General features: G+C 39.3%; 1 protein-coding gene across 1 annotated transcript in view; it reads left to right on the forward strand.

The window, feature by feature from the left end:
* LOC120570327 (contactin-associated protein-like 5) overlaps positions 1-16,639 on the forward strand; it is a 105,803-nt gene that overhangs the window by 62,305 nt on the left and 26,859 nt on the right. Inside the window, exons 11-15 of the mRNA XM_039818619.1 lie at positions 1,233-1,339; positions 4,297-4,416; positions 8,145-8,345; positions 14,301-14,457; positions 15,563-15,690. Coding sequence (XP_039674553.1) covers positions 1,233-1,339; positions 4,297-4,416; positions 8,145-8,345; positions 14,301-14,457; positions 15,563-15,690 — 713 coding nt within the window. The remainder of the gene's footprint in view (positions 1-1,232; positions 1,340-4,296; positions 4,417-8,144; positions 8,346-14,300; positions 14,458-15,562; positions 15,691-16,639) is intronic.

Raw genomic sequence — 16,639 nt, forward strand, 5'->3', positions numbered from 1 at the left:
GCTAACGTAAGTCGAAACTGCCTGCGAGCTTCTCCTGTACGGTGATTCCTCTACTATGCGACAGTAAGTCACTTGGTTATGACACAATCGTTAGCTTATTTTTACAAAAACGTCTGCTACGGAGCCATAACGTGAGGTACAATGTAATGGAGCCTTTTATACATTGTCGTGTTTCTTTAGAAATAAACAATGGACAAATAGAGTCTTTAAACGCTTCAGATGTAAAGTTATTCGCTGTCAAAGTGATGTCAAAATGAATGGCAGTCAATGGAACGCTAATGGCGGGTGATTGCTTGTTGGCATCAAAATGGCGCCATAGGAGGTACGAGTTGTGCAGAGAGACTTACCCCCTTGGTTTCCATTTGTTTGCTTTTTTTATTCTGCTTCTATGCTGCTTTGCTTCACCTTTTTAATATCTATTTTTCTTTGTCTTTACTTTGTAAAGTGCCTTAGAGTACCTCTTAAAAGCTATATAAAATAAATGTATTATTATTATTGTTATTATTATTATTATTATACTTAAAGTGTTTAACTCTATATCTTTAAACGTTACGTAAGAAATGACAACAGAAATAAACAAGTTTTGCCAATTTCACGTCTCCGCAATTCAATTCAATGGCCAGTTGTGTTAGCGACTATCACGGTGATTCGGTCTAATTCCTGGTCAGCAGTGGTGGAATGTTAAAATTACATTCACTCAAGTAATGTATTCAAGTACATTTTTGAGGTCCTTGTACTTTACTTGAGTATTTATATATTTGTATGCTACTTTATACTTCTACTCCATTACCTTCTGGAAGCTAATATTGTACTTTGTACTACATTTTTTTGTATTATTTATTAGTTATAGTTACTTAGATTAGAGATTAAAAATATAAATCAACTAATAAATGATGATTTTTATTGATTAGCAGTATATTAAGGTGAAATGAGCTCCACCTTTACCCAGCCTCGACATCAGTGAGGCTTACACATAAATGCTTTTACTTTTGTAAGATTTTGACAGCAGGACTTGACTTGTAACAGATCATTTCTACACTGTAGTATTGCTCCTTTTAAATGGAGTAAAAGCTCTAAATACTTCTTCCACCTTTGTCGGTTAGACAGCATTTGTATTTGTAATTTCTTTGTTTTCATATCCACTCTCAAAATGTAAGTAAATTGATTTATCAAGAAAGTGATTGAAAATAATCTGCTGATATTAAACGGTTGTGGGGTTGTTGTTTTTTCAGATGCCTTCCTAACCTGTGTGAACATGGAGGCCGCTGCTCTCAGACGTGGAGCTCCTTCTCCTGCGACTGTTCAGGAACCGGATACTCTGGAGCGACCTGTCACAACTGTGAGCAGTTCAATGCACTTTCAATACTTCACCTAGTGTCAAACCTGCTATTATGCCCCCTCTGCACCCCTTCATATATTCTAGGTCTACTGAGCTGTGTCATTTGATTCAGCACACACACCTTTACCCGTCTTGCTTATTGCTTTATTCGATTTGTGCAACTGAGAGGCAAAGCAGAAACTGGTCTTGCTTCAAACCCGACGTGACCTTCATCGTTTGCTGGTATTCTCGTTTTCAAATTTCAAAAAAATTTATTATTTCCTTTATCCCTAAATAGCTTAGGGCTGACTTCAGATCTACATGTAGGAGTTTTTCCTTACGGGTGTCATTTTTTGATGCTCTTCAACATCCCCTTGATATTTGCTGTGGAGACGGCTGTTGGAAACTATATGTGTGAAATTCCCCTGCCCCAGAATCCTGATTTCTTGTTTATATGCAGGCAACACGGTTTTCTTTGCATGTTGGAGGAAACCTGACAGATAAGAGCATCTGCTGAATTAGAAATAGGCCCTTTTTTCTCAACTCAACAGTCATCAACTTTGCCAAAAAGACACACACACACACACACACACACAAAATCTACATTTTTCATCTAGAGCTCAAACTCTAAAACTTGAGTTTGTGAAACCAATTGTCCAATTTTAAGTGCGGAGGGTGGTGTCTTATTAAGCCTTTCCAAAATACAAGAGAAGACGTGTAAGGAATGGCTGAAAAAGTGTGTTTTTTTGCTCTGTTGTAACCTCAAAATGTTACCTTAGCTAATTAGCTTACTAGCTGCATTCAAAGGCTAAAGCATTCAAAATTACTTTGTGTTGTTACGTGAAAAAGACAATGCAATAGCAGATCCACTGTGAAGTATTTGAAGTTTGGAAGCTGGTCCTGGATGCTACTATATCACACGGTAAGGTAATTTTAGCAGCTCTGTCCTTCTCTTTATTCAATCTTGGCAGGTTTATAGTAACTCCAGAACCAAACTCGTTATCCAAAATAGCGTTAGATTCCCCAAATACATCGGCTAGCTCTATCCTAAAAGTCTTACAGAAGCCTTGTACGTTAAATTTAAAACACATTGTTTGAAAATGCATATAATATAGAATAAATCTAAACTCTTTAAGTTTAAAAATGTAACAGCCACACAAAGTTATGTAATAATAAAATACGATTCTTTTTCCTCATCATACTTATGATACTGGCACTCACTTTCTCCTCACTGCATTAAAAGAGCCACGCTGTTTCTTTATTCACATGTCTACATGGATCATCAGCTGGTAAGGATGCTGACTTTTTGCCTGGGAAATGTTAGCTTTAGCCACAGTCTGCTACCATTGGTGTATGTAGTCATCAGGTGCATGTTCAAGACCCATTTACAGGGATCAGCTGGAAACCGGAGACTGTGTTTTCAACCAAATCATGGAGCTAACAGTCGCTTAAATTCCTCAGGTATCTACAACATGATAAAATCTGCTTGCCACAGTTTTCATTTCATCCAACAAAAATGACTATAATTCAGAAGCCTGCATATTTCTACCTCTGTCTGAAATCATGGGTGATAGAGCGAGGGAGAAGTGAGAGAGTGACGGCGATTAGCTTTGGAGCGAGTACTGACTCTAGAGACATAGTGAGAGAAACAAAGTGTCTCCCCTGTGTTTTCTGACCAAGGTGGGAAATCTGTAGCAGGAAAAGTTGATTTCACGTTGTTTATGGAGAAGGAGAACCAGGAAATGAGCTGGGGGAAATGCAACGCTACCAAGCCACGGCCGAGCGACATGCGTCGCTGCGACGTGTAGTTAAATTTTTTAGAGAGGTGCACGTCAGGCTACAGCGTAGACACGCGGGGGTCTGCGGGGCTACGCCGTCGTTTTCACGCACGACTATAAAATGGCCTTTAGTCCTAAGCTGTGCCAGTTTGGTGATTGGTTTCACATACTTGAGTCTCACTTTGCCAGACCATCCTCCAAAGTGCGCTGAAGGAGGGTCTGGCTACTCCATATAGCATTTTAGGATGGGAGGAAAACATGCTCTGGTTTTATGGCATTTCTTTAAACCAATCAGAATCGTCATGGGCGGTGCCAAACTCCGCACAGAGCCACTGCAAAATAGTTGTGCGAGAGAAAACTCAGATTGGACAGATCTAGTCTAGCTGTCTGGATTTACCCTGCAGAGATCTGAGGAGCAGTCAACATTAGTACTCATAAATCCACCGAATTTCAGCAAAGGATATAGACTACGCATACTTTAACTTTTAAAGCTTTTAAAGTAGCAGTGTGTAGGATTTCGTGTGGCATCTAGCGGTGAGGTTGCAGACTGCAGCCAACTGATACCCCTGCCCTCACACCTCTCTTTCCAAGCGTGTAGTAAAAGCTACGGAGGCCTTCAGGTAACGTAAATATGCAAAAGGCCCTCTCTAAAGATAGTGTTTGCTTATCCCTATATAGATATGAAGGGCTCACACAACAATACTTTCAGGTGATTATACACTAATGAAAACAAAGTTAGGAATATCATATTCCATTTCTGTTAATAGATCCCCTTAAATCCTACACAAATTTCATTTAAGCAATTAGAAAATTGTAAATTATAAATCCTGTTCAAATCCTCAACATTTTAGACACACATGGTTTTAACTGGACACCCCTCAAAATGTTATAGTGAATCCATTCTGATCAGGCCTTTCAGTAGTCATATATAGTATAGTAGTGTAACTGTAGTTTCCACATAGGAGTTGTTGCTGTGCCATAATCTGCATTAGAGCAAACACTGCTAAAAGGAGCATATAGATAGAACAGAAACATATGTCACAACCCTTTTTTTCTAAAGTATAAATATACAATAACTTATAAACAGTTCATAAATAAAGATAGAGTTTGTGCAGACGGCTCCGCCAGGAGAAAGCTGTTGAAGCGTGGGCTGATTCTTGGAGGAATAACTGATCTGTGTCCCCATTCTGCTTCTTCCAGCCATCTACGAGTCGTCTTGTGAGGCCTACAAGCTGATTGGCAGCTCCTCTGGCTTCTACTCCATTGATCCAGATGGGAGCGGTCCCCTGGGGCCCGCACAGGTATACTGCAACATGACAGGTAAGATCATTGTAATTCACACGTTGTCACCTTTGCCCTTTTTGAGTTCCACTGAGAACTGGCAGAAAGCTCAGTGTAAAGGGTTCACTCACTTAGAGATCGCACTGCATCGATCCATACCACCACGGCTATGTGACAGTTTACGGTCCAGCAAGAAATCGTTACGGCCACTCGGTGCAGTCCCTGAGAGTTAAGAACATATCTGTGGGGAATCAATGTCTTTTGTAAATGTCCATGTGGTTACACTGCAGCATTTTAGTATCTCAGGGTGCTTTCACATCCAATCTCTTTGGTTTTTTTAAAATGAACCCCATTTGGGCTTGTGTAAAAGCTGTTTATCGAGCTCTGGTGCGGACCAAACAACCGCAGGGTTTGGATTGGCTTCCAAGCTGATTCTGGTGCCGTTCGTTTGTGGTGTGAAAGGAAATGAGCCAACCCCAGTATTTTAAGTAAGTAAGTAGAAATGGGATTTCAGCATAATTTCAAAAGCTGAACTACCATTAAATCCATCCTGCTGATTGTGAACTTTTCAGCAAGCCTATATAAGCCATGTATGAATTCATGTAAATCTTTTGGTAACCATGGTAACAAGTACTGTCAGCTTGTGAGTGCGGGGACTTTTATTAAGTCCATTAAATTGGAAGTGAATATTTCTGTACGAGACGCCTCTTTTTTCCTCCCTGTCTCCATCTGTTTGTCATTATTCATAACATGCAGTCTAATAATACTTACAATGCTTAGAGTTATTTCTCCGTGGGCTCTTTGTGACACCAGAGAACGTACTGTGCAGGTACACATGAGAAGCATTAAAGTGCTGGATGACCCCCCCCCGTGGGTCCTAATGTTTACTCCTCTTGGTGCGTTTGTAAAAAGCCAGCGTGAGGATGAACCGGACTTCAGATTTGAAGCACCCTTAAACAGAAATGTCATCTTTCTTAAAACGAGATAAAACAAGCCTTCAGCTAAAGCATGACAAGTCATGACTGCCTTATCCTCTCTTTAAAGAGAAAAACAAGTTATCATAGGACCTCCAATAAATAATACAACATGCCACAAGAAGCATCTTTAGCTTTTCAGGTTTTCCTGAAATTGTACATGTGAGAGTTATGGCTCCTTAAAACTAAAATGTGTCACAATTTAACAAGCGGACAAGTCTAAAGCCCCCCTTGTGGCCTCTAGAGGCGGCAATTTACATTAAAGCATCGGGTCATTAAAGTCAAAAGGGTTAATCCCCTTGGGAGCACTAATCTGCTCAGTAAATTTCATGGTGGTCTGCCATTAAATTATTAGATATTTTGTCTGCTGACATTTTGGATTTAGGGTGGTGCAATAAAAAATAAGAAAGTCCAACATGAAAATACATTTCTCAATAAATTCCACAGTGATCTGCACATCAGATTTGGATTATCTTGTGCACAACTTGTAATTTTGACCTGATTGTGGTGCAAAAGTCAGGATTTAACCAAAACTATTAGGATTCATCTGCTTTTGACCATGAATATCCACATGCACAATAATTGCCTATTGACTTATGAAATAACATGACCTCGATTTGTGTTTCACAAAGTGAAACGCTTGACCTCTTGTTAAAGGAAAAGGGAAAATAAGGGTGAGGAGTCAATACAATCATTACGAAGCATGCACAAATATCCATACTAAATTTCATGATAGTCTGTTTACATTCCCATTCGGCCTTTAGTTATTTACAGTGTACAAGTAGTATAATTCGGCAGAACTTTTTGATTTTTGAAGTTAAAAGTGAAGAAGCAATGGTCTTTTGAATTTGGAAACTTGGACCTTTTATTGTAAAGCTCCATCACACCTGCTGTATCTGTGTGATCTTCTGACGGCTAGGACACAATTTGCTCTGTATCACCTCAACGATCCCCTAAGATGTGACATTTGACAGACAGGGAGCTGGACACAACCTGATCCTCGGCCTTCGTGACATGCAGGACAAAACGCATTCAGTTAAGTTTTGACAATGGGGAGACAGTATTCATCACTGGGCTGTCACAACTTTCTCAACTACTTTGTCCTTTGCAAGGTTAATGTACCGGTGACGTTACGGGGGAGAGGAGAGCGCTGCCGCCTCTCCACTGTCTGGTTCTGGCATTTTGTGTTTTCAGTCTTCCCCTCACAAAGCTGAATTGTTCGGCAGCAGATATGCCTCTACTTGACCTCAATTAAGGAATCTATTAGAAATGTAAATAGCTCTAAGCCTGACAACCTGATGTGAATAATCACAAAGTGGAAAGGGATTTTCTCCGCGGCAGAGTAAACATGAAATCCAGATAATGAAAACTGAGCGGGGATGGAAATAGGACAGATTCCTCATCTGATTTTTATTGTACAAACGCTTGACTCCCTTTTGTCTCATATGTCTCATACTGTAAACGGCAAATGCAGACTATTGGCTAAGAGTTATTCTGCTGCGATATGATTGTGTCTTGTGGAACTGTAAGGTCATCAATTATCTTGTGGGTTGGAAACAAGTGCAGTAACGCCGATGGTTCAGACATCAACACAGAATTACTGTCAGCCACGATGCTGACATGTCCAGTAAAATGTGACACAAATCAAAACACCCACTGTTATACCTTATGTTTTCTTTGTCTCAGTTCATTAATCTTCTGTTTATTTGTAGATTTTAAGATGAAGCTATACACTTGCCTGTTTAGTCCAATTTTCCATTCTTGTTATATGGTGCTGTTTTGACATGCTCTGTTACTTGAACACATTTCATTTTCTATTTAATCTTTAATTTACTTTTAACCTGCCTATTTGTTTTTGTGTATTAAAAGTGTGCCTTTCCATGAAATAAACTTTTAACACAATTAATGTTTTACACAGCAGATTTTGACTTGTCATAGCAGGAAAAGCACATAAGGAAATTGATAATAAGCTGGCTCAGTTCCATTAAGTGTTCCAGTAATAGCTAGTGGGCATAATACTCCTAGTGGAATGCAGCTAGCAATAATGTTATTGAATACACTTGTGCTTTTCCTGCAGTGCGTTTTCAAAATATCTGCCATGGAAAAAGTCTATCATCTAAATGTATGCACACAAAATGGTGTGATGGAGTCGCAATTGCGATTACCTGAATTTAGACATTTCAGTTTATTTTAAATCCCATGTTTTCCCTGCATGACAATTAAGATTGTGCTATTGGACATAAACCTAAATGTCTAAAAAAATTTGTGCTTTTGTATTTAGTAGAAATTGGGCGGATGTGGCGTTATTGCTAACATGTATGACCTGTGGGCTAACGTATGCTAAAAGAGTAACATGTTTCTTGTATTCAGAGGTAGCTGCTGCAGTGAGTTTATGCTAACAGGCAGTTTTGTATTTAGAGAACAGGATGAGGACATTTAGTCCATGTTAACGCCACACTTTCTAGAGTAAAAGGTGTGAACTGTGGATTCAGGCTTACAGTAACCTGTTTTCCTTAGAAGGTGAGCACATTGTGTTCATGCTAACAGGTTAACAATTTGGACAGGGTGTTTACAGTGTGTTCATGCTAACATGTATTTAGACAGAGTGTTTACAATGTGTTCATGCTAACAAGCTAACATGTATTTAGACAGGATGTTTACAGTGTGTTCATGCTAACAGGCTTACATGTATTTGGGCAGGGGGTTTACACATAGACAGTATATAAGGGTTTACAGTGGGTTTATATATTTAGACAGGGTGTTCATGCTAACAGATACACTTTTTTCTTTCAGAGGAGAAGGTGTGGACGGTGTTGACGCACAACAACACGGCTCCAGTTACAGTCCAGGGCTCCTCTCTTTACAAACCGCACATCATGAAGTTCAACTACAGCGCCTCAGCTGAGCAACTCCGTGCCATCGTATCAGGCTCAGAGCAGTGCCAACAGGAAGTGGTTTACAACTGCAAGAAGTCCCGTCTCTTTAATACAAAAGGTGAGTATTATTTTCCCGCTGTAGTGTTTATGAGATGAGCTCAAATCAGTGTTTAAATGCCAACAAAAACTGTAAAATGCATGGACAATGACTAAATGTGGGCGTGTCTGCATTATAACACAGGAGGCCTATGGGTGGTCACAGGAAGCAGGAATTGATCGGACAAAGATTGAAAGCCACAGTGGATGGAAATTAAAATATTTATCTTTGGTTACACTTTACTTGAAGGTATCTACATAAAAGTGACATGACACTTTCATGAACATGTCATAAACATTATAAACAAGTCGTACACGTTTATGACATAATGCTTCTTTTAGTAAGTGTCATTCGGTTTTTGTCATGACAAGTTATGGTTAGGGTTAGGGTTCATGTGTCATGACTGTGTCATGACAGTGTCATGTCACTCTTATGTAGATACCTTCAAGTAAAGTGTTACCTTAGCTTCTCTAATGAAGATATTGCTCTGCAAGCTGCTACAAATAAGCTAACAGTCAAGTCTTGTTTTTTTTTGTGGTGGGCTGGGTTACCTATTCTTTTTATATATATTTGGTAGGCCTACTTTATACCAAAAGATAACGGTACAATTGACACATTGACACAGTACAAGATCTGGAATTGAACAAGTGTTTTTTTATTTCACTTAAAACAGCCTAGGCTGAGCAAAGTACTGACGGCACCCTTGACTACATGTTGGCTGTGAAGCACACTTTTATTATATTATAGAAGGAAAAAGAGACTTTGCTGTTGTCATTTGGTTTTGGAGACAGATTTAGCTCTACAGATACAGCCAGCTTAGTGGGAGATACAACTGAAAACAGCCCTGCATGTAAAAAATGCATGGGCCTGCGTTGGTGGAGGCGTGTTGCTTTTATGGTACCTGTGAGCAGGGTGAAAACTACAGGGCAGCCATGGGGAGCTTGGGGGCTCCTCTTAATAAGACATGAGCTCCCCTGAAAACATGATTTGGGAAATTTTGGGGAGTTCTCTAAAATATTCTATTTTTGTCATGCATTTCTATTTTTCTGTATCTTCATCATCATGAATCATGCGTAAAATTAAGTTATAATTAATGTATGATTCATGCATGAGGGTGATTCATCACTAACTCACTTTAATAAAGACTCCGGCATGCATGCTATTCTTGATCACTATCGGCAGCGCAATAAGCGTGGCAGCGCAATATCAAAAACTACACTCACTATGCAGAGTATTATGTATACTTCAGTTGGCCGTGTTGTATCATACTGTGATTTTTTTTTTTGATACACGTGTGGAAGTTTGATGTGGTCATTAACTGATTATCATATATCAGATTATATTTAAAGGTCCCATGACATGGTGCTCTTTGGATGCTTTTATATAGGCCTTAGTGGTCCCCTAATACTGTATCTGAAGTCTCTTTTATATAGACCTTAGTAGTCCCCTAATACTGTATCTGAAGTCTCTTTTATATAGACCTTAGTGGTCCCCTAATACTGTATCTGAAGTCTCTTTTATATAGACCTTAGTGGTCCCCTAATACTGGATCTGAAGTCTCTTTTATATAGACCTTAGTGGTCCCCTAATACTGGATCTGAAGTCTCTTTTATATAGACCAGTGGTCCCCTAATACTGTATCTGAAGTCTCTTTCCTGAAATTCAGCCTTGGTGCAGAATTACAGCCACTAGAGCCAGTCCCACAATGAGCTTTCCTTAGGATGTGCCATTTCTGTGTCTGTAGCTCTTGAGGAGGGAGAGAGGGGCAAGGTGGAGGGTGGGGGTGTGGCCTTGACCAACTGCCACTTTGCTCGTTTGAAAGCCATGATGTCTCTCTCTCTCTCATGGGTGGGCCAAATTCTCTGGGCGGGCAAAGCAGAGAAAGGGGAGGTAACCTTGCTCCTTATGACCTCATAAGGAGAAGATTCCAGATCGGCCCATCTGAGCTTTCATTTTCTCAAGAAAAATGAAAGCCCAGAGCAGGATACCCAGGGCTCGGTCTTGTTTGAGTTACTGATTAATGCGTTTGAAGGCTTATCAGACGCCATAACACTCCACAATGCTTTAAAATTCAATGAGGCAGGATTTCTTCAGTAGAAATACAGCTTGCATGTTACAAAATGTGTGCTTTCACGTTTTTGATTGGCCAATACAGCGCCTTGCCAGATGATTTCACATTGTGTTGCGGCAAAAGTTGAGCAACTTCTTTGCTGGCCAACCCTTCTGTCTTCTGCATTGGCACCCCCACTGCGTCGCCAGAATCGCCCCATTTGAATGAATAAGGGGCTGCTTTTTTGCGGAGTCGATTTAAACATGCTTTGGAAGTTTTGTCTCTTGACTGTTCTGTATTTTGCAGCATCAGGGGACTGATAGTTGTTGCATTGTGAATTGAAAGTCAGGCTGCCTGTGCTTTGTCACGTTGGGAGCTGCTTCGCCTTCAACGCCCTACCTTCTGCTTCGCTCTTCTAGTTATATTTTTTACAATAACTAGAGAGGCGGCCTCCAATCTTTTTGTGTGCATTCATGTTGAACTGCTTTGTCACCTACGGTGTCCCAAACATCCAAACATTTGCTCTTAAATCATGAAACATTCATGAAACATTCATGAAGTCCCAGATTCAGCCATTCCCCTCATTCCCTGGGTGCCGTTCATGTGCAAACAAACAAGTTCATTATCACACCAGACATCAAAGTGAGACAGGAAACAACCTATTTTATAGCTGTATGAACACTTTCGGAAACAGTCCGATTTTTTTTTTCCATGGTTGCCTTTGTTTGAGCACAGACATCTCCTAGGGAAGAAACTCAAATGTCTCTTTACGCTTCACTTTGATGAGCGTGAAGACACAAGCAATATCACTTTTGATTTCAAACGTACTTTACAGCATAATGAAATTAATTCAGTCAGGAACACTCTTGATGTAACCATTTATTGCGACAAATGGAAATGCAGTTATGCTTGGGGGGGAATGACAGCAGCTGCTCGAAGAAGCCTACTGGGTTTATAGATGCAGGCATTTGGCAAGATGTTCTGGATTTTAGCTGTATAGCATGTCCATTCTTCCTTATTTAACACCTGTGATTAATTAAGTTTGACAGTGAATTAACGAACATTCACAACAGCAAATTAATGACTGCTGTTTTTTTGGACTTCTATTCTTCAGTCTTGCTTGTTGTTTCACATTTTTATTTGTATGTTTTTTTTAGCATTCATTTTGGTGTATCCACCTGACAGGTATGGTTAGTTGTGAACCCCAAAAAAGAAAACAAAATCTTACATTGGCGAGTTTAGAAAACTAAACTTTTCTGGTTTACTCTTGTTAAATATCTTTGCCACAGATGGTGTCTCACAATGATGATGCCGGCCTGTCCAACCAGCAGCTGTTGAGATATGGCTTGTATTTTAAATACATTTGTACTGTAGCGCTTTGAACACACTCTTAAGAAGTTTGTTTGAGATTTAGGCAATGCCAATTTTTGACATCAACTAGCTCTTGTTTCTTTGGTGTTGTTGGAGCGACAATTCAAATCTCAATTCGCCATTTTCATTTTTGGCCTGGTTGACGGATTCCTCATGAAAAAAGAAAGAAAATTCCCGCACGCACTCTGCATTGGTTTATTTTGTCGGTCAATAATTCAATCCCAAGGACCTTTCTCAAGACACGTAGTAGTAAAGTGACAGTGCATAGGGTTTAAATACAAATCATGATTACAAGGATTACACTTCTAGTCATCATTGAGTATTCCTCCGGCACCACATTTTCTGATTGTTCTTCTTTGCAGATTCTAGTAGGGCTGTACCGAGTAGTTCAAAGCTTTCGAACACAGATAAAGATTAGGCTACACTAATATTATCAGTATTATATTATTTGTAGAATTAGATTCCAGTGGTGCTGCGTAGGATTGTTTCCAACTTGTGATCTTTCTGTCGTAGCGTAATGTTGCTGTGGCAATACTTCTTTTAATAAACATTTCTTTAGGTTTATTCAATCGTCTGCTCATCGACTCACAGCAACGCAAGGACATCAAGTGCACGTATGCTCAAATATGTAAGGATAGCTGTGAGAGATCCTGTTATTTATCCAGCTTCAGGGTCAAGCATTATCATATCATAAAGCCACGTTGTCCCTGAAGTCTGAATAGTACAGAGACAAGAGATGCTTTGTACGTTACACATATTCAGCATCATCACTCTGAGTCCAGGGGTTACATGAATAATAAGAAATGCTTAATACATCGTCTTGGACTGCCATTACAGACATTACAGAGCCTAAAGGCATGATTATTATTATCATTATTTGATGCCCTTATTAGATTAGCATACTGCCTACATTTATTTATGTTGCTGAAAGAATATTTATTAAAGAAAGTTGAAATGATAAAAAAAGACTAACTCACTTAATCTGATAAATCACTTTATTTAAATTGATGATTTTGAGGATTTTTTAATTTTTTTCAGGGTGATGACATCATAAATATGACAACAGACATGTAAAGCTTCATTCGAAAACCTCAATAGAAGCTTTAAATGTAAAATAAAAAGATTTAAGACAGTAAAAGATCGTATTCATTTCAACCGTTGTAATGCAAATGTTGGCGTGCTGGCCAGTGTTGTTCTAGCCCACATTATTTCCTCTCCTATCTATTTCACGATTGCGTATACGTAACTCTTATCCAACAATTTTCATTCGTGGCATTAGACTGTTTGTCATAGCCCATCAGATCCTTAGGAGAAGATTTCATGGGAGTGTTATCTTCTACACGATAGCAGCATTTCACATGGAGAGTGAATTAATGGAGATGGGACATTCTTTGCTGTATCAGCCTAATATGACATGTGTATCCACACATATAAACTTATGCAGCTATAATGTATGCTGGGTGGGACAAAAGCATCGCGGCATGTGTCACTTAATTATGTATTGTGACATGTAGCTTAATGGGCTTTTCCTCGCTCGTTGGCCTCATCCCCAATGCAGGGTCACGTTGTGTGACAGATGATTGAAGCTGGACCCCTTAACCCCATAGTGGAGGTAATGAATTCTGCCTTTGCCGTATATGGCTTTGCCTCGTTGACACGCAGGAAGCGTGCACCAGCAGAGAATCAAGAGAAATACATTTATGCAATGAAGAAAATAACAAATTTGGTTAGATCATAAACAAAAATAAAAAATGTGAGCATACAGAAACACATTGTCACATAGAAATAAGTAATGCGATGGATGTAATGTATATGGGGCGTCTAGCTGAAGCTATAATTTGCAGACCCCTGCCTGGTTCGGATTTTATAACAGCTGAAATGATAAAACAATATGGATAAAAACAGGATGGATAAACCCGACTGTGTACATGTCTATATATTTGTGTCTATGTGTGTATGTATTGCATATGACTGTGTATAAAGTGACATCTAGGTGTGTGTGTTTGTGTGTGGGGGGGTGTATGACTTTAGGTATTAACAGTATGTAAACACTTTTTTATGTATGTGTCTATGTATTGCATGTGATGATACATGTACATATTATATATTGTCTAGATAAAACATAGATAAAGACAAATTCTTCCCAGTGCTTAAAAACTTGACTTTTAAATGTCTAAATATCATAACTTTTTCTTGATTTTGTGAGGTATTGTAACTTGCATTCATTCCCAGTTTTATCTTGGAATGAAAGAATGATTTTATTCTCATTTTATTCTATGTTATATTCTCATATTATGTAAGCCTCTCGGCACAGCTGCCTCACAGGACTTCTGTCGCATGCGCATCTATAAATATTTAATTTTTGATTGGTGTATTTGTTTTGAGTGCATTCCAGATGTATTTTTTTCTGCATTTTGAGATAAGGAGAGTGACGCAAAAACAATGCTATCCTCCAGATATAGCCCATGCCCTTGACCTACTTGAGCCTGAGCTGTGGCAGTGGCAGGCATCAGGCTGCCGCAGTGGTCACTGACTATCTGCTGTGTATATTACAGATGGCAGTCCGCTCACGTGGTGGCTGGACTGGGAAGGAGAGAAACGAAGCTACTGGGGAGGATTCCTGCCTGGCGTTCAGCAGTGCTCCTGCAGCCTGGAGGAGAACTGCATGGACATGAACTACTTCTGCAACTGCGATGCAGACACAGACGCATGGTACATACAGAAGTGCAGACGCACACAATTTAGACTTTCCATTCCAGAAAGACTATTTTCTTTCCTTTTTGTTTTATTGAAGGAGTTGTTTCTATTATTTTGTCCACCCCACTGATATCACTGAGTGTAGGCTTAATAACATAATACAATTCAACAGCACCACAAACTAGTGGTGGAAGAAATATCCAGATCCTTTTCATTGATAAAAGCACTAACGCAACACTGTGAAAATACTCCACTACAGGTGAAAGTCCGGCATTCAAAACCTTGCTAAAGTAAAAGTATGTATTAGCAAAAATGTATTTCAACTTTCGAAACCATGTTCCCTGTTAGTGTTTTCCTGTTACGTATGATGTTTTTAGATTAACATTAGTGCTGCATTAATATAAATGTTTCATTTTACTATATAAGGTTCCAAATATGAACAAACAAGCATGTAAAAAGAAGAAAGGGACCTGAACATGAGAATAAAACCCAAATAATTAATAACATCAATGATCTCTCTGTGGTATATCCATAAACTTCCACCCTTAGATAATCCACAGAAAGGCTACTTATGATTAATTAGTCAATTAATCAGTTTGCCATTCAGCAAAAATCAATTCGGAGAGAACGTTCATAAATCACTAAAACCACTCACAGCATCTCAGAGTCCAGAATCGGTTGAGTGTTATTCTTCTCGTCTATCTGAAGTACTTGGAGACAGATTTAGTCCGAATTTCTTTAACAATTTCACACACCAGTGTTTGCTCCAAAATCATTAATTACAGCTCATACGTAATATTACAATCGTGACCAATCTAATCATACTTTTCAAGCACTGAAGGAAGAAAACAAAAGGCTGCATTATAGTTTTGGGTTAGGCGCTCTGAATGTCTTTGTTTACCGTTTCTTAATCCGCTGCAAAGCTCCTCTCGATTCAGCTCAGTTTGCATATTTCCAGAGGCAGTTGTCTGCATTGTGATAGATTGCTCCCTTTTTAATGTGTTTACTCTGCGTTCTGTGCTAATGCAGAAGAATGGATGCCTTAATCCGGACCCCCAGACAGCATCCACCCCAAGGGCACTGTGTTGCTATTTATTCCTTTCTGTTTTGTGTGCCACAGGGCCAATGACACAGGAATCCTCTCCTATAAAGACCACCTGCCAGTGAGCCAGATAGTGATTGGAGACACCAACAGAACGGGCTCGCAGGCCGTCTACCACATCGGCCCTCTGCGTTGTTATGGAGACAGTAGGTGATCACCTCAGTTTTGAAGCTACTGTGCCAGATTAGGTTGCAGATGGGGGCCTTGTTTCCCAGGCTTAGGGTTGATCAGAGGCTCAGATGATGTCCTTTATGCCTCATGTGTTTATCCATGGATAGAAAATTCAAATTAATCTGTTCTGTTACAAGTCGGACAACTGGCTGTGTAGACTATAACCTCATAAAATCTGCTGGACCTGCCAGCATGTCCGTCTTTACAAATTCATGTTGTGCAGCCAGGCGGGGGTGCCAAAATGGAGGGGAGACACAGCGGGTGGCAGAGCTGGACAGCAGCACTGGAACATGAAAGAGGTTGTAGATATTTACTGCCTCATGTCCCAGAGTGAGCTGTGGGCTAAGGGTAGGGGATTTTTAGCAGCTTATCTGCAGTCAAATGTACTTCAGACCCCCATGGTTTTATTTTAATTCCAAGTTTCCTGAAGACATCAAATATGTCTAAGATTTTGCACAATACATCTCGTATTTCCAGAAAGAAATATACCTGTGATGTGACCTATTTTAGTTTGTTTTCTTCTTACTACTTAACAAGTTCTACACATTATGAGACATTCAATAAGCTGAACTATTATATAATGATTGTATGAACATGTACTTTAAATGATTTTTTTCTTTATGCAATTAATTGTACTGTATGTCAAACTCAGGAGAAATAGCTTTGGTAATTTGCATTTAGTTACTAGACAATATTATTACCTTGAAATAGTCCTTTGTTCCTTCTCTCAGACATAGTCATTTTAATATGAGAAACTGATTTACTTTTTTGACCTAATCATTTAACCCTGGTACCACAGCGCATCCCACAACAATGAGCTCTCCGAACACAATTTATGGAAATGTTTTATGTGCTCCAAAAAAATAAAAAGCTGGCACCCGGTGGAAATCTTCATACAATGTGAAATGCAAGAACTGTCTCACC

The sequence above is a fragment of the Perca fluviatilis genome, chromosome 12 (genome assembly GCF_010015445.1).
Source record: "Perca fluviatilis chromosome 12, GENO_Pfluv_1.0, whole genome shotgun sequence".
Classification (NCBI taxonomy): Eukaryota; Metazoa; Chordata; class Actinopteri; order Perciformes; family Percidae; genus Perca; species Perca fluviatilis.